A 19370-nucleotide genomic window follows, 5' to 3' on the forward strand; every position below is an offset into this window, starting at 1 on the left:
ATATACATCAATTCACTATCATCAATAAAAAGAAAGTCAAATATGATTTTTCAGTTTTTTGCCTTGAATATGAAATGATAACGTACAGGTGTTGCTAAAATATTGGTCCCGGCGTCCAGGTATTTGTGAATAATTTGTTCAGGGAAAGCTAAAATATCTATTGTAGGAGGGGCGAAGGGGGGGCCTGGGGGAGGAATTGGTGAAGGCGAGGGGTAGGCAGAAGGATGGGGGGAGGAGGCAGGAGGAGGCAAAAATTAAGAGGGAGGGAGAAGGAGGAGGAGGAGGAGGAGGAGAAGAAGGGGAGAGGAGCAGGGGGGAGGGGGTTGCAGGACGAAGAGGAAGAAGGAAAGGGGGGGGGGAAGAGGGAGAAAAGAGGAAAGAAAGAGAAGAAAGGAAGAGGAGAGAAGGGAAGTAGAGATGTGAAGAAGAGTAGGAAAGAGGGAGTAAGTTAGGTTAGATTAGGTTAGGTTCACTCATCATCCTCACGTCATCATACTTACATCACCACATTCACCACACTGCACTCACGTCATCGCACAAACATCAACACACTAAGATCATCACACTCACGTCATCACAGTCAACACACATACGTCATTACACACAAGTCATCATACTACGCTATCACACTAACGTCATCACACTATCATCACACTCACGTCATCACACTCACGTCATCAAACTCTCGTCATCACAGTCACGTCATCACACTATCATCACACTCACGTCATCACACTCTCGTCATCACAGTCACGTCATCAAACTCTCGTCATCACAGTCACGTCATCACACTATCATCACACTCACGTCATCACACTCACGTCATCACACTCACGTCATCAAACTCTCGTCATCACAGTCACGTCATCACAATCTCGTCATCACAGTCACGTCATCACACTCTCGTCATCACAGTCACGTCATCACACTCTCGTCATCACATCACCTCATCACAGTCATCACACTCACGTCATCACACTCACGTCATCACACTCACGTCATCAAACTCTCGTCATCACAGTCACGTCATCACACTCACGTCATCACACTCACGTCATCAAACTCGTCATCACAGTCACGTCATCACACTCTCGTCATCACAGTCACGTCATCACACTCTCGTCATCACACTCACCCTCATCACACTCTCGTCATCACAGTCACGTCATCACACTCACGTCATCACACTCACGTCATCACACTCTCGTCATCACACTCACCCTCATCACACTCTCGTCATCACAGTCACGTCATCACACTCTCGTCATCACACTCACCCTCATCACACTCTCGTCATCACACTCACGTCACCACAAATGTGCGACTCATATCCGTGGTGGCGCAGCTTTGTTTACACAGTGTTGGGGGGGCGACCTGCTGGGCCAGACTGCTTTGTGTCCATCCAGTCTCAAGGGCCACTTTCCCTCATCATGGAGATAGGCTGTCGACTTTGATGTTAGAGTGGAATAACACATTACTTAGACGCCACCATGAGAGGAGCAGTGCATAAGAGGGAATGTTCGACTATGATCTAAAATGACGAGATAAAGAGGTGGATATTCGCCTTTGGAGGTTAAGATAAGTTAAGACTTTATTCCTCTTATGAACTTGGGGAGATCTGTAGAGCTTCAGAGGTAAAGGACTCGATTCTGTGAAGTTTATTGTGATGTATTCTTTTTTCACTAAGACAAACGCACTCAGAAGACTTTCTTCCGGTGTATAATGTGAGAATTTTGTCCTGTGGAGGTGAGTGAGTTAACTAGCGGGCTCCCTCACACCACAGCTCCAACACTGTCACGTTATTGATCAAGGTCATGATTTAGTATCTATGGAATGTATATGAATCACCTGAAGATTAGACACACTAACCTAACCGAACATAACCTTACTTAAATTAACCTAACCTAAACTAACTTAACCTAACCGAACCTAACCTAACCCATTTTCACAGATCATTATACAATATTTTCGAAATTTATTCAGTACTCAAGTAATTTTTTTTCTTTTTACAAAATATCTTGGTTCTTTACATTTCAGTTTAAAAATTAAGGTTTTATACATACTGGTATAAATCTGTTTCAAATTTAACCCCACGGGAGAGGTTCAGTGGTGTGGTAGCGTGTTTATGGAAGTCGGTGTTCCATATTGCAGGGTGACACACACACACACACACACACACACACACACACACACACGACAGCTGGTATGTGGACGTTGTGAAATCGCCAAATGATAACCTTAGAGGATTTATAATAGCAAAAGAATCTTTCGTCAGAAGATAAAAAAACATCTGCGTATTTTTTTACTCTAAAAGAGACAAAAAGCCATATATTTCTGGACAGGTGTGAAAGGAATGCATCCCATCAATACTGCTTACTGATCAGGTGGTACTACAGTGATTCCTAACACATAAACAAGATAGCCTTCATGAGTAGTACGGCATTCACCATCCCTGCAGGCAGTCGTGTGTCTCACCGCTCCCAGTCCTTGCCTCACCTCACGACTAATTCCGAGAGTTTAAGTGAGAAAATCTTTTTAATTGCGTGGTCAAGAGTGTGAAAATTTGTATAATATTACACGTAACTACCAGTCCTCCAACACCCCTCCACCACACATAACCACCAGTCCTTCACCACACATAACCACCACTCCTTCACCACACATAACCACCACTCCTCCACCACACATAACCACCACTCCTCCATCACACATAACCACCACTCTCCACCACACACCACACCACTAACCACCACCATCACACATAACCACCACTCCTCCACCACACATAACCACCACCTCCTAACCACCACACCACACATAACCACCACTCCTCCACCACAGAATCACCACTCCTCCACCACACATAACCACCACTCCTTCACCACACATAACCACCACTCCTTCACCACACATAACCACCACTCCTCCACCACACAGAATCACCACTCCTCCACCACACAGAATCACCACTCCTCCACCACACATAACCACCACTCCTCCACCACACATAACCACCACTCCTTCACCACACATAACCACCACTCCTCCACCACACATAACCACCACTCCTCCACCACAGAATCACCTACCACACATAACCACCACCCTCCACCACACATAACCACCACCCTACCACACATAACCACCTCCACACACATAACCACCCACCCTCCACCACACATAACCACCACCTCCACCACACATAACCACCAATTCTCCATCACACATAACCACCACCTCCACCACATAACCACCACCTCCACCACATAACCACCACCCTTCATCACACATAACCACCACCTCCACCACACATAACCACCCACTTCACCACATAACCACCACTCCTCCACCACACATAACCACCACTCCTTCACCACACATAACCACCACTCCTCCACCACACAGAATCACCACTCCTCCACCACACAGAATCACCACTCCTCCACCACACATAACCACCACTCCTTCACCACACATAACCACCACTCCTTCACCACACATAACCACCACTCCTCCACCACACATAACCACCACTCCTCCACCACACAGAATCACCACTCCTCCACCACACATAACCACCACTCCTTCACCACACATAACCACCACTCCTCCACCACACAGAATCACCACTCCTCCACTGCCGTCAGCCATGTTGAGGATACTTCTCAACACACTCCTCCTCACAACAACTGGCTACGCCGCCATCAACTCTCAGTATTTCTTGAAGTTCTCCTCTCAAAAGATGGTGGGTGGACTTCTCGCCTCCTTGACCTCCAGTAAGTAACAAGTGAGACTGTCTTTATTTGACTCGTAATCTATAACTATTTTACAGGTATTATATATATTAATTTTATAAATAATATACAGTGTATGACTATTTTATCAAGGAATTCAAACTTTACTTATATAAATAAAAATAATAATAATAATAATTTAATGAGTCGAAATATTATTTTTGTTATTATTATTATTATTATTATTATTATTATTATTATTATTATTATTATTATTATTATTATTATTATTATTATTATTATTATTATTATTAGTAGTAGTAGTAGTAGTAGTAGTAGTAGTAGTAGTAGTAGTGTTATATAAATTCATGTTCTGATAAACTTTAGTGGGTTAAAAGTCCAATTGAAATATTTTGGAAACACAATAATGCTTAATACCCCGAAATTCAATATGGCGGTTACATTTATTGTTCACTGTTCAAGTCACGGTTAGGGTGAACAGTGAACTCAGTCATTGTTCTTGTTCACTACTGAAGCCACGTTAAGAGTGAAATTTTAACAAAATCACTTATTCATTGTTTTAGCCAAGTTAGGAGTAAACAGCGAACTCAATCAGTTTTTGTTCTTTGTTCAGATCGACTAATTGAGTGTGCGTCGAGGTGCCTGGCGAACACGAGCTGCCAGGCGTACCATTGGCGAAGGACAGTAACCAGCAACAACTGTGATCTCCTGAAGTACATTGATGACGTGACTCTCTCATCTGATACCAACTGTGATCTGTACCTGTCCCGGGGTGGTGCGTCTCTCTCTCTCTCTCTCTCTCTCTCTCTCTCTCTCTCTCTCTCTCTCTCTACCAGTTGTCTATATGTTGAGATATAAATAATGTGACTCTTTCTCTGTAAATCGACACTGTGTAGAAATAGGAATAATTTCACTGTCTCTCTGTCAGGGAAGATCATCTTGAATATTTGAGAAAAAATCTTTCCGATAAAGGTTTTCCACCACTTACAGTATGTGCGTGTGCGTGACACACGCACATACACAGTACACTACTACTACTTTGCTGTCACTCGGAATCGAGTATGAGGATCGTCCAGCTATGATAAAATGATGTGAGTTATTAGGGATGTCACCAAGGTTGGTAAGTTTTGAGGTGACTAAAGAGGCCGATACGGGACTCGCAGCGTCGTCTACATTCGTTGCACATGTGGAGGGCTACCATCTACTGTGGGAGGGGCGGTGACCGCGTCTTTACGGCGTTGGCGCTTGTCTGCCTCGGTTTAAAGTCGGGCTAACTCGAAAGCATTGACACTTTCTCGTGTGGCGCTCCTCCAAGCGTTACGATGTGGCGTAATTGTCTCTTAGGTGAGGGGGTCGTTTTGGCACTTTTTCAGGTTTGTCTTAAGACTATCCTTATACCTTTTCAATTGCCCGCCAGCGTTACGTTTACTATTCGTCAGGTGACTGTAAAGTAACTGCTTTGGCAGTCTACTGTCGTCCTTGCGGGTCGCATGGCCAGTCCAACGTAGTTGTTCATGGATGATGGTAGCCTCGATGCTCCTCCAGTTTGTGTCAACAAAAATACTGGCATTTGTTCTCTTGTCTTCCCAGAGAACTCGGCGGATGGAACGTAGATTACGTTGGTGAAAGCTTTAAAGTGCCGTGAAGTGCTTCCTGTATGTGACCCCACGTCTCACCGCCATACATCAGGGTGAGCAGGACCACTGCTCGATATACTTGCAGCTTTGTAGATAATTTCAGCTCCCTACAGCTGACAACATGGTTTCGGTGTCTGCCAAAGGCTTGAGATGCACATCTGATCCAATGTTGAATCTCTTCATCGATGTCCGTAGTGGTGGACAGGTGGGAGCCATGATACCGAAAATGGGTAACATTAGAGACGGTAGTACCATTAAGCTGGATAATTGGGGGAGGTGTGGTTGAACCAGGGGCAGGCTGAACGAGAATCTGAGTCTTACGTACATTCACCTTAAGGCCGAAGTGTGCATACACATCTGCATAGGTGTTCAGGATCTCCTGTAGGTCGCTTTCAGTGTCAGCGACAAGGGTGAGGTCGTGTGCATACTGAAGTTCAGTAATGGAAGCGGTCGACACCTTTGTTTCTGCCTGGAGTCGTCTTATGTTGAAAGGCAGCCAAGGAAATGGAAAAGAGAAGAGAAGCCTGGGTATTTGGGCCATAAAATATTTTGGTGGAATTGAAAAATTTGCACATCTTCTGTTGATCTGTAATTTTTTGCGTTTCACCAGTCATTCTTTAGATTGCGAAGTTCGTGCTGGGCTGCCAAATTCTTCTTGCTGAAGGTATCAGTTTTGGTCCGAGACTGAGAGTTGTTCTGCCAGTCCGTTGAAGCAACACATTTATTTATGAACGACATATACATTGATTTCTGGGTCATTTTCATGAAACCAGTCCTGGTGTTTTCTTTCGATCTGGCCGAGGATCTCCCTGTACGTTTTTGTCATGACAGTGTCGAGAATATCCCATTCGGCACTGGGATTTGGGTTATTTGTTGTCGGGTCGTTTATCAGCCCATTTTCGAGCTGCTCTCTGAAAGCACGTGCTACCACTGAATCCTCCAGACGCTTCGGGTTAAAACCTCTTCTGGAGGCTTGTTGCCTTCGCCGTTTTGGGGCGATGTGAAGTGAGAGCTTGGCTCTGTTGAGCCAATGAATTGATCAGTGTTGCAGTGGTCTGAGTCACGCATTGCTCGGGTGATGAGGAAATCTCTGACAATGATGTCGTCAATGACATGCCAGTGTTTGGATTCCGGGTGTTGCCAGGAACCCTTGAACTCATCGGCCTGTCTAAACAAGGTATTGGTGAAAGTGAGGTTGTGTTCAGCACACTTGCTGAGGAGGAGTAGGCCTTTGGTATTACACTTGACAAGACTATTTCTCCCTGCCAAATATCAGCATCTCTGCCAACTCTGGCATTGAAGTCACCAAGGAGCACAACCTGATCTTCTCTGGGGATAGAGGTTAGCACTCCGTCGAGGTAGGTGTAAAAGGCCTCCTTGATATTATCTCTGCATCGAGTGTTTGGGCAAATGCAATGATGAAAAAGGCATGAAGTGAGCGATTCAGTGGGACCCTGAGTGTCATGAGGCGCTTGTTGATCACAACAGGCATTTCAGGTACCCTGTGTAGGATGCATTGGCGGATGGCAAAACCAACTTCATAAATGCGGTTTTCTCTCCGTAGCAGGCTTACCCTTCCAGAAGAAGGTATAGCCAGATTTTATGCCTACCCAGTTCTTTTGCCATTCCATGCAGCGACCATAAGTGGTTGTACAGTTTGATTTTGTTTGGATCTGTGATTATCATTATATTTATAACTGCATAAAGATGACCTTGCTGGGCGCAGTTTCCCAGTCAGGTTGGTGCTTTAGTAAGGCTGCTCAGTAGGACAGGCAGACCTGATTAAATAAACGACCATCTTATCTCTGCCGTCCGTTTGAAGGGTTGTGACTAGAGACTCCCTGCAGTCATCTCTGCCTGTCCCCGTTATCACTCGCCCGTTGCCATAGGACTTTTGGGGGTTTGTGGGTTTTGATGATAATGAGAGGTATGGTGAGCTGGACGATGGCTGTTGGTGAGTTGATTTATGTGGTAAAGAAAGAGCGCGGCTGCAACCACACATCTTGGTTCTCACTTTTCCTGATCCAGTGGTTGCAAGGACTGGAGAGAGGGAGAGTTGCAATGGACTGACAATGGCCCAGTTTGTTGTCTTTTGCCTTAGTAGCCTGTCCATCATGTATTGCCTTCGTCCGGTGCTGTAGTCGTTGGTTTTCCATGGTGGTCACCTCTTCTGCCTATACATGCGTCGGGGTCTTGCTGGAGCTCTATAAGCATGTCTGCCTGATGTGGGGCTCCACCGCAGATTTTTCGTTCGGGGTTTTCTCCCGTTGCCTTATACCAGCCAATGTTAATCCGTACACACACACACACACACACACACACACACACACACTATCACCAAAGCCTACCACCACTTCTTTCCAGCCAAGACACTGAGGATCCACCCCGATTATGTCCCGTGGATTACACCCCGTATCAAAAGACTAATTGAGCAGCGCAACAAGGCATACTACACCATCAACCGCCTGTACAAAAGTTTACGTAACCAAGTCATCAGGGAAATCAAGTCAGCCAAGAAGACTTATTATCCCAGGAAAGTGCACGGCCTCAAGGAGGTGGGCATCGGTCAGTGGTACTCCAAGGTAAAAGATCTGTGTGGTCTTAACCGTCAGTCTCCCACACTTCCTTTCATCTCACATTTACCTAGTGAGGAGGCAGCTGAGATAATTAATAACCACTTTGCTACCATATGTCATACACTACCCAACCTTGACCTCACTCTCCTCCCTGCTTACTTACCTTCCCCCTCTCCCCCTCCCAGTGTTCAACCATTTGAAATCGCACCCCAACTCCTCAAATTTAAATCCAAATGCTCCACAACCCCAATTGACCTCCCTATCAAAATTTACAAGGAGTTTGCAATCGAACTTGCCACCCCCTTCTGTTCTATTATTAATGCATCCCTCAGACAAAGCAAATGCCCTAATGAATGGAAAAACGGCATTTCTCACCCCTATCCCCAAGGTCACCACCCCACAGTCCCCGAACGACCCCAGGCCAGTTGCCATTACCCCCATGCCCAGTCTACTCTGTGAAGACTTTGTTTTTGAGTGGACATTTGCTAGAATTTATCATTCAATTGATCCACATCAATTTGGCAATATTTGGCACTCCTCTACATCACACTGCTTAGTTAGTTTCCTGGGCTTCCTCCACAAAAACCTGCGGAAACGTAAGACATCACTGGCCGTTGCCCTTGTTGACTTCAGGAAGGCTTCTGACCTTGTTGATCACTGCACTGTTATCAAAAAGGCCATTGCACTTGGGCTGTCCACCAACCTGGCCTCATGGCTCACTGATTTCTTGAGTGAGCATCTTCAGGCAGTCAGGTACCAGGGTTCTGTCTCCACATTCCAACACCTCACCTGCGGTATTCCCCAGAGAACCAAGATGGGACCACTGTGCTGCCTCATCCTGATCAACGACGCTCTATCGGACACTCCTCACAGGTGGAAGTACATGGATGACTGCTCTGTGGGGGTTACAGTGGACAACACCTCACATGACAACTCATCGCTACAAGGCACCCTGGACAGGTTACAGGCATGAACTACGGAGAACAAGGTCACCATCAACCACACCAAAACCGTAGTCATGCACATCAATACAGCCAACACTCCAGTGCAAGCTCCAGCAGTCACAGTGGGTGCCCATCCTCTCCAGTTAGTGCAGTCTGCCAAACTCCTGGGTGTTACCATAGACCATAAACTGGACTGGGAGGCCCATGAAAACAACACAATCAAGGCAGCCTCGTACCGACTCTACATGCTACGACGACTTCGGTTACTTGGGGCACCCACCCCAGAGCTGAGGACTATCTACAACGCATCTATGCTCCTTAAATTAACGTATGTGTCACCAGCCTGGTCGTCTTCTCTTAACTCCACCCAACAACGTCGGCGAGAGAAGGTACAGAAAAGGGCCTGCAGAATCATGCTCGACACAGACTAATCCAGCTACAACAACGCTCTCTCCATCCTAGAAATGCCATCCCTCAGTGACCTCCACCACCAAGTACCAGTAAGGTTTGGCAGTGGACTACTGCACCATCCTCGTCATCGCCACCTCCTGCTATCGGCAGTTCCCTGCCCACCTTGTGCAGTCCGCCATTACAACAAAATTCAGCCCACAAGAGCCCGCACTGATAGATACAAAAATAGCACCATCCCATCTATTGTTAAAATAATAGACAACTCCTGATTTATGTACTGTACAGCCCTGTAAATGTATTGAATGCATATCATTATGTCTAAGTCAAATGTAAGTTTGTATATTTTTAGCCACCGGCTGTAACTGTATTAATAAACCGTTTTTTATTATTATTTTCACACACACACACACACACACACACACACACACACACTGTGCGTGTGTATGTATGTCTGTTATATTACCTCGGAAACAATTACTTCTCTCTCTCTCTCTCGCTCTCTCATCGTCTCTCTCCTTCACAGGAATCCCACACCGACGGTACCTCACAGGCTACTGGGGAGGGTACACTGGGAACTTGATGTGTGAAGAAGGATCGCTTGTTTACGGCTACACATTGTGGGTAAGTATATAGTCATGCAATCTAATGGTGAGGTTAGGTTTGGTTTGGTTAAGTTCGGTTAGATTAGGTTAGGTTAGATTAGGTTAGCTTGGATTAGGTTAGTTTAGATTTGGTTAGATTAGGTTACTCTTAAGGTACTATAAAATAAGCTGGGAGTGATCCAGTTCTTCACCCATAGTCTTGTATAAGGAAGTATCTCAAAAGTTCGTATATCTATTTCTCTCCTGTAAATCTTTCACTTAAATTAATGTCATGGACTCTCACAAACTATTAGTTTTTAGTATTTATTCTAACTAATGGCTAAGGATTCACCTCATTGGTCCTCTTAGATACAATGCAAATGTGGAGTTTCAGTAGTTAACAAGTTAAAATTTTGCCTCAAACTTGAACCACAATACACAGGTGGGTGTAAGAAATGAGACAGTAGATATCGCACCTCATAGAGTGCGGTAATACAAGAGAGTGCAGTGGTGGTTCACTAGAGCAGGTATTTTATATGGTAAAATTTTGGGATCATGTCCATGACATTGGTAGTTAGGATTAATTTGCAAAACTCATCAAAGGTTTTATTAAGTAGCAACAATGAACGGATTAGTCTGCACTCTGGGATGTAAAGCTCAAGGCTATGTTTTATATTTTCAAAACAAATTCGACACTGAGTAAGTACAAGGGAATGATTTCTCATAAGTACCCAACATGACCTATAGCCAAGTCTGATTTTGGCCGAGCCAGACATTATTCCCGCTGTATTGATATTTTATGCCACAATGTTTATCATAGTGGCGAACACTAACACTGGCACCTAGCTGTTCACTTCGCTCTTCGTTTATGATTTGAAGAGCGGCTTTCTTGAGAAGCGTCTTGACTTGACCAGTAGTTATGGTTGAAGCGTCATCAAGGATAGGGAGTGTGCAGGCGGATTTTGTGAGGTTGTCTACATAGTCGTGTTTGTGGAGGCCATTATAGGATGGGATCCATATAAAGTGGATAAGGAGGGCATCCGTCTTGGCCCCTATGAGGCAAAGGTGGATTTATCTCACTGGATCCTCATAGACGGGACGGGGTGAGGTGATCGACTTTTGTCCAGAACGAGAATCACTGATCACCAGTCCACTTCGCTCCTCGTCCAGCCAGTAGTTGGTGGGCCCCAGGATGCCCTGTAGGTCACACCTTGTTGTGCTCACCCAATCAGGGAGGCGATGCCTTAGCATTATACAGTACTATGAATACAATAACAAATAGATCAATAGTTATTGTATAATATAAAATTCACTTACAGTATATTAAAAGACTAGGGAGAGGGAGACTAATGTATTTACTGCAACACAATACATCGCTGTGACACAACGATGAATTCTCAAAGAATCGTCTGAACTGTGTCTTTCATCCACCAGTACGACAGCTACACCGGTACTGCCACCGGTACTGACGACTGTGGAGTGACAGGTGTGGAGCTGCTGTGTCGGACACCTGAAGGAAATATTACTTCACCTATCACCTTCGACATGAACTACACAGATGGCGTAAAGCGAAGTGAGTTTAGTTATGTTTGTGACTATTGCTTAGTATTACGTCGCTCTCTCTCTCTCTCTCTCTCTCTCTCTCTCTCTCCCTCTCTCTCTCTCACTCTCTCTCTCTCTCTTTCTCTCTCTCTCTCTCGTCTCTCTCTCTCTCTCTCTCTCTCTCTCTCTCTCTCTCTCTCTCTCTCTCTCTCTCTCTCTCTCTCTCTCTCTCTCTCTCTCTCTCTCTCTCTCTCTCTCTCTCTCTCTCTCTCTCTCTCTCTCTCTCTCTCTCTCTCTCACTCTCTCTCTCTCTGTCTCTCTGTTATTATATTGATGATGTTAACTTTAATGGTAACACTTAACCGGCAGGGAGCACCTCACAATACACAAAACAATGAGATAAACGAGGACTGGCAAAACTGATCACCGGGAAGATTAAACTCACAAATTAAACTTGACATTAAACTTACTTAGCCCTGGAAATTATTAAAATGGCAATATATATATATATATATATATATATATATATATATATATATATATATATATATATATATATATATATATATATATATATATATATATATATATATATATATATATATATATATATGCAAGTAAATTACTGTGGGTGCGCATGATCCAGGTGTATGTTGATTACCACAAGGAAAGAAGAAAACACGAAGTTCCCAAGTGCTTTCGTGTAATTCACATCATCAGGGGTGAGTACAGACTAAGGAGAAGAACAAAACAAGGTATATATAAAAACATAAGAACATAAGAAAATAAGGAGTCTACAATAGGCCGGTTGGCCTGTGCATGGCAGCTCCTGTCGAGAGTTACTACCACTCTCTATCATCCATGAATCTATATAGCCTCCTTTTGAAACTTTCCAGCATTCCAGCACTAACTACATAGGTGCTAAGCTTTTTCCACTCGTCCACCACCCTATTTGTGAGCCAGTTCCTTCCTATCTCCCTCCTAAACCTAAACTTATCCAACTTAAATCCGTTGCTTCGAGTCCTATCCTGTTTTATTAATTCCTTTCACCCTCCAAAATACTTCTATCATATCTCCCCGCACTCTTCGTCTTTCTAGGGAATGCAAGTTTAGTTTCTTTAACCTATCCTGATATGGAAGGTTTCTAAGTCCCAGAATCATTTTCGTCATTCTTCGCTGCACCGACTGTAGTGAATTGATATCCATTCTATAATAAGGACACCAGAACTGAACCGCATAATCGAGGCGCGGCCTGACTAGCGCAAGATATAGTTGCAATAAGACCTCTGCACTCTTATTACTTACACTTCTAGATATAAAACCCGATACTCTGTTTGCGTTATTTCGAACATTAACGCACTGTTTCCTAGGCCGTAGGTCCGGGCTTACAAGTACCATTAGGTCTCTTTCACAAGTCGACCTCTCTAGGTTGATGTTGTTTAGGCTGTATACATTGACAGTATTTGTTCTTCCAATATTAAGTACGCTGCACTTGCTGGTGTTGAATTTCATTTGCCAGTTTTCAGACCACCCCTGCAGTTTATTTAGATCCTCCTGTAATGCATTTGCATCCTGCCCTGAATTAATCTGCCGCCCTATTTTGGTGTCATCCGCAAACTTGCTTATGTCACTGCTGATCCCAGTATCTAGATCGTTTATGTAGATTATGAACAAGAGTGGGCCTAGTACTGACCCCTGGGGAACCCCACTGGTTACACGGCCCGGGATTAGTCTTGTCATTCTCCTCTGCATTCTTTCCAAGGATTCTATATCCGTTCTGTAATACGGTGACCAGAACTGAACTGCGTAATCCAGGTGAGGTCTCACAAGCGCTAGATATAATTTTAAGATGACCTTGCTAGTCTTGCAACTAACACTCCCTTGTATGAACCCAAGTACTTTATTAGCCTTGTTACGAGCAGAAACACATTGTTCACTTGGCTTAAGATTCCTACTTATCATTACTCCTAAATCTCTCTCGCAGTCGGATTCCACAATGGCATCGTTGTTCATCTGGTAACTGGTTTCCCTGTTTACATCTCCTATACTGAGTACTTTACATTTGTCCACATTGAATTTCATCTGCCATTTTTCCTACCATTCGAAAAATTTGTTTAGATCTTCCTGTAGTTTTGCAGTCCTCGTCAGATTTAATTAAACGTCCTATTTTAGTGTCATCAGCAAATTTACTTATGTTGCTGTCTATGCCGATATCTATTTTGTTTATGTATATAATAAATAATAATTGTCCAAGTACTGACCCTTGGGGAACTCCACTAGAGACGTTGCTCCAATGCGATTTAGTGCCGTTTATGCTCACTCGCTGTTTCCTGTCCCGTAACCACGCCCTAATCCATGCGCTTCTACCTTTCTAATTAGTCTTTCGTGGGGGACTCTGTCGAAGGCTTTGCTAAAGTCGAGATATACCACATCATAATTGTGCCCCTCGTCCACCGATTCGAAAACTGATGAAAAGAATGTTAATAGATTAGTTAGACATGAACGCTCGCTTGTGAAGCCATGTTGGGAATCATTGATCAACTTGTGCTTCTCCAGGTGGTTTCGAATAGAGTTTGAAATGATTGATTCTAGTAATTTGCCTACTATTAATGTTAGACTGATTGGGCGGTAGTTAGAGGATAGTGATCTATCCCACTTCTTGAAAATCGGTATTACATTCGCTAACCTCCAGGATTCTGGTACTACACCTGTTTTTAAGGACATGTTAAACAAATTTGCTAAGGGCATACTTAGCTCTTCCTTACATTCCTTTAATACTCTGGCAAATATCTCATCGGGACCTGGTGACTTATTAGGCTTTAGTTTGTCTATTTGCTTATTAACATCGTTACTAGTCACTACTATCTCGCTTAATTTGTTTTCTTCACTATCTCTGAATAGAGTTGGTGCCTCGGGTATCATGTTTAAATTTTCGGTGGTGAAAACTGTTGAAATATATTTATTCAGATTATTGCTCATTTCTCCGTCGTTATCAGTTAGCTCGCCGGTATCTGAACGTATTGGTCCAACCTTATCTCGTGTTTTAGTTTGATACATTGCAATTCACAATTTCTGTTACCATCTATTAATGGGTCTCTTCAAAATCTCTTTTCTTACGTTAATTGAATTCATCTAACAATTCACTTTTATTAAAAAAAATAATGGTTATGAAATTGATTATAGAGACGTTTTTACTCAGAAATGTAGTAGGTAGGCCTGGCCTGACGCGACACGCCACTTGTGTAGTTAAACTGTAAGAATTGTGATTACTCATGTTGGTAGCCCATGTCTGCTCGCAGGCCGGAACTCATTGATTTGGAATATATCTACAATATTGGATTAGACTTAATGTACTCTAGATCTTTTATAGACAAATGCCTTAACATCGCAAATATATCTGTTTATAGAACTGATCCTAACCTCCTCATGACAGTAAGAATCTCTTAGGTTTTATCATTTAACAAAAATTTATCTCAAATTCCTCTATAACTGAAAACCTGGAACGTAAATGTAACGTTTAGTAATTCTTGCACTGTAAAACAAATGTTAATTAAGAACTCACCCAGCAATGCAGGTGGCTGCATTTACAAGGTTCCATGCAAGTAGTGTAATAATTATGACCTACTTACGCCAGAAGGACTAAGATCTTATGACTAGATATAAACAACATAAATATAGTGTTAGGCCAGGCCAGGAATCATTGCATTGACTGGGATAATGCCTCCTCAATATTACCTTGTAATACAATTGTCAGCAGCAACATTATAGAATCCAATCTCGTTAAACTTACCGAACCTGTCAAGATGAATTTGAGTAACGGCTTGTACAAACTGTCATTAAGAAGATTTGTAACCAGGTGAAAGGGTTGGGTCACTACTTAATAACCTGAATATGGTGGACACCTGCTGTCCCTAGGGACTTGATCCCACTCTCCCTTACTGTATATATTGAAGATATAAAGATATGAATTACACGAAAGCGATTAGGAACTTCGTGCTTTCATTTTTATGTGGAATCAACACACACACACACACACACACACACACTTACGCACACGCACACACACACCATCTGTGAGGGAATTACTACACCACGTGATGCCCCACGTGTCTGCTGTTCAACACCTGAGCACACATGACCTACGTGACCTCCACTGTAAACATTAATCTGTATGTTCACTGTATGGTCCTTCACCTTTCTCTAATGAAGGTTTTTGTTAAACCACCAATGTATGTAATAAGTCATTTATGTTTAATGTATATTTTCAGCCTTCGGGCTGTAGAACTTTTTCAATAAACCGTTAATTATTGTTATTACACACACACACACACACACACACACACACACACACACACACACACACACACACACTGTATAATAACTCCTTCTCGCTCACTACCAAAGGCTAACATAACCTTTGTCTTCGTAGAGACAGCTACCTGCACCGCTGGTAACTTCGTAAACAAATTCAGTAGCCATATGGGACCAATTAGAGGTGCAGATGACGATGATGGCCTCAACAACTTGCACCTGATGTGTACTGACTCTTTCAAGCTGATGAGCCATGATGTAGGTCAGGTAGGTAAGTGTCTGTGCCGTTAATGTATATACAGCAATCAATTATATTTATTATAGTATATATATGTGTGTGTGTGTGTGTGTGTGTGTGTGTGTGTGTGTGTGTGTGTGTTCCTTGTGCATTTCCACAATTTTTAAGAGAGGTAGGGAGGTACAGTTGGGCAAGGGATGATTGTGCACAATTTGCTGGACAACCACCTGGCCAAGCCAGTGACTCAGCTAGTTACTGTTACTAGTACTACTACCGCTAATAATAATAATAATATTAATAGTAATATGTTAGTATATGGACGGATATGTCTCAGCGCCTGTGTAACAGTTAGTCTCAGAAACTGTCTGTCTCACTCACAGTATGTCTCAGTCACAGTATGTCTCAGTAACATTGTCTCAGTAACTACATGTCTCAGTACTGTGTGTCTCAGTAACTACATGTCTCAGTAACTGTGTGTCTCAGTAACTACATGTGTCAGTAGCTACATGTCTCAGTAACTGTGTGTCTCAGTAACTACATGTGTCAGTAGCTACATGTCTCAGTAACTGTGTGTCTCAGTAACTACATGTGTCAGTAGCTACATGTCTCAGTAACTGTGTGTCTCAGTAACTACATGTGTCAGTAGCTACATGTCTCAGTAACTGTGTGTCTCAGTAGCTGCATGTCTCAGTAACTGTGTGTCTCAGTAACTACATGTCTCAGTAACTGTGTGTCTCAGTAACTACATGTCTCAGTAACTGTGTGTCTCAGTAGCTACATGTCTCAGTAACTGTGTGTCAGTAACTACATGTCTCAGTAACTGTGTGTCTCAGTAGCTACATGTCTCAGTAACTGTGTGTCTCAGTAGCTACATGTCTCAGTAACTGTGTGTCTCAGTAACTACATGTCTCAGTAACTGTGTGTCTCAGTAGCTACATGTCTCAGTAACTGTGTGTCAGTAACTACATGTCTCAGTAACTGTGTGTGTCAGTAACTACATGTCTCAGTAACTGTGTGTCTCAGTAGCTACATGTCTCAGTAACTGTGTGTCTCAGTAGCTACATGTCTCAGTAACTGTGTGTCAGTAACTACATGTCTCAGTAACTGTGTGTCTCAGTAGCTGCATGTCTCAGTAACTGTGTGTCTCAGTAACTACATGTCTCAGTAACTGTGTGTCTCAGTAGTCTACATGTCTCAGTAACTGTGTGTCTCAGTAGCTACATGTCTCAGTAACTGTGTGTCTCAGTAACTACATGTCTCAGTAACTGTGTGTCTCAGTAGCTACATGTCTCAGTAACTGTGTGTCAGTAACTACATGTCTCAGTAACTGTGTGTGTCAGTAACTACATGTCTCAGTAACTGTGTGTCAGTACTACATGTCTCACTGTGTCAGCTACATGTCTCAGTAACTGTGTGTCTCAGTAACTACATGTCTCAGTAACTGTGTGTCTCAGTAACTACATGTCTCAGTAACTGTGTGTCAGTAGCTACATGTCTCAGTAACTGTGTGTCTCAGTAACTACATGTCTCAGTAACTGTGTGTCAGTAACTACATGTCTCAGTAACTGTGTGTCTCAGTAGCTACATGTCTCAGTAACTGTGTGTCAGTAACTACATGTTTCAGTAACTGTGTCTCAGTAACTACATGTCTCAGTAACTGTGTGTCTCAGTAACTACATGTCTCAGTAACTACATGTCTCAGTAACTGTGTGTCTCAGTAACTGTATGCCTCAGTAACTACATGTCTCAGTAACTGTATGTCTCAGTAACTACATGTCTCAGTAACTGTGTGTCTCAGAAATTAAATGTCTCATTAACTTTATGCACATTTTCTGCAGGCACCTGGGCAGGTTGGAGGAGTTGTCTGCCGGGAACATTTATATGTGGCATGAAACTAAGATATGAAGCTCTTGGCGCCTCAAGTGATAACAGCTGTATCAACGAGTTCATCGCCCTCTGCTGCTTCCCTTAGTGTGGTCGCCCTTTACTGCCCCTTGACCCTGTCTTATGCCCTTAGAGACATGGATGGAGGGAGGGGGGTCACCTTTGCCCTGCCCTATATTATACAGAAGGGAGTAAAGTGGTTACCCCATTGTTATACCACAGTAGCACCACAGTGCATTGGAACACTTGTTTCACTTTAGAATTAGACATCCTAACCCTGACGTAGTCTAGCCAATCCAAACCTAATTTAACCTATGCTAACCTGACCAAACTAAACATAACTTCTCCTAACCACATGCATACTAACAGTAACCTAACGAACCAAACCAAACCTCACCTATCGTTACGTAACCTAACCTAACCTAACCTAACTTAACCTAACTTATCCTATCCTAACCTAAACTACTCTCTTGTACCATTAACACCCCCAACCACTGTGAACAACTTATCCGATGAAACACACTGGGTCTGGGACCGAACCCGACATCAAGAGTTGATAAATGTTTGCATTGATTTAGCTGTGCATAGTGCAGGTACTGATAGCGTTAGAGTGTGTGTGTGTGTTGTGTATAAACTGCTGGTGAATGATACTTAAAGACCCAGACAGTTGCATGATAATTTTATATAAATAACAATTATAAAACAATCACATTTTCCAGTAATAAAGAATAAGGTGACGTGGTGATGGTGTGTTTGTGTGTGTTTGAGTGTGTGTGTGTTTGTGTGTGTGTGTGTGTGTGTGTGTGTGTGTGTGTGTGTGTGTGTGTGTGTGTGTGTGTGTGTGTGTGTGTGTGTGTGTGTGTGTGTGTGTGTGTGTGTGTTATATCTCCTTTACGAACACATACAAACATCTTGGCTACCATGGTATATGGACTGTACCTTGATGACGCTGGCAATAGTTGCCTGGTTTTCACTGTAGAGCCTCCCAACACCTCCCTCTTCCCCTCCCCATTCCTCCATCTCCTCTCCCCGGGGTTACGCCTACAAACTTTCATACAGTAACCAGTTCAAGGACTAATGATCCATCACCATGGATACCAATGTGACAATTTCAATATGAAGTACAATGGAAACAGTGTACGTAGACAGTGGATATAACTGACAAGTGTTACAGACGAGGATCAGAGGTCAACAGCCATGTGACCCTCACCTCTGATCATCATTATACCCCCAGCTACTAGTTTGGGGACAGCTGTTACACCGCCCTAATCACTAATGTCGTTAGCCAATCTTACAATAAAATGGATCCCCGTCAACGTGCAGCTGTTCAACACCTCAGCTGCCGCAGGACTACAAGACCAGCCCCAGTCAAACTAATGCGGTTTATTTTTATTTTTTTCAATGACCCAATGATATTTAAGTCATATCTATTAGCAGTGTAATTTAGAGCGTTTTATTATCATTATTATTATTAGAATTATTATTATTATT

The 19370-nt window shown here is 43.1% G+C and overlaps 1 protein-coding gene across 2 annotated transcripts; it reads left to right on the forward strand.

The window, feature by feature from the left end:
- Positions 1–2441: 2441 nt before the first annotated feature.
- On the forward strand, positions 2442–18321 carry LOC121860836. 2 transcript variants are annotated; one of them, XM_042358223.1, is made up of 7 exons: positions 2442–2521; positions 3622–3776; positions 4369–4530; positions 9847–9944; positions 11339–11477; positions 15876–16028; positions 17834–18321. In XM_042358223.1, exons 2-7 carry the CDS (start codon positions 3650–3652, stop codon positions 17965–17967), a joined length of 813 nt encoding a protein of 270 aa, XP_042214157.1. In that variant the 5' UTR covers positions 2442–2521; positions 3622–3649; the 3' UTR covers positions 17968–18321. The 2 variants fall into 2 exon arrangements, with proteins under 2 accessions (XP_042214157.1, XP_042214158.1); XM_042358224.1 differs by having other exon boundaries at positions 15876–16024.
- Positions 18322–19370: the final 1049 nt, after the last annotated feature.

The sequence above is a fragment of the Homarus americanus genome, unplaced genomic scaffold, assembly GCF_018991925.1.
Source record: "Homarus americanus isolate GMGI-L3 unplaced genomic scaffold, GMGI_Hamer_2.0 scaffold23617, whole genome shotgun sequence".
In the NCBI taxonomy this organism is placed as follows: Eukaryota; Metazoa; Arthropoda; class Malacostraca; order Decapoda; family Nephropidae; genus Homarus; species Homarus americanus.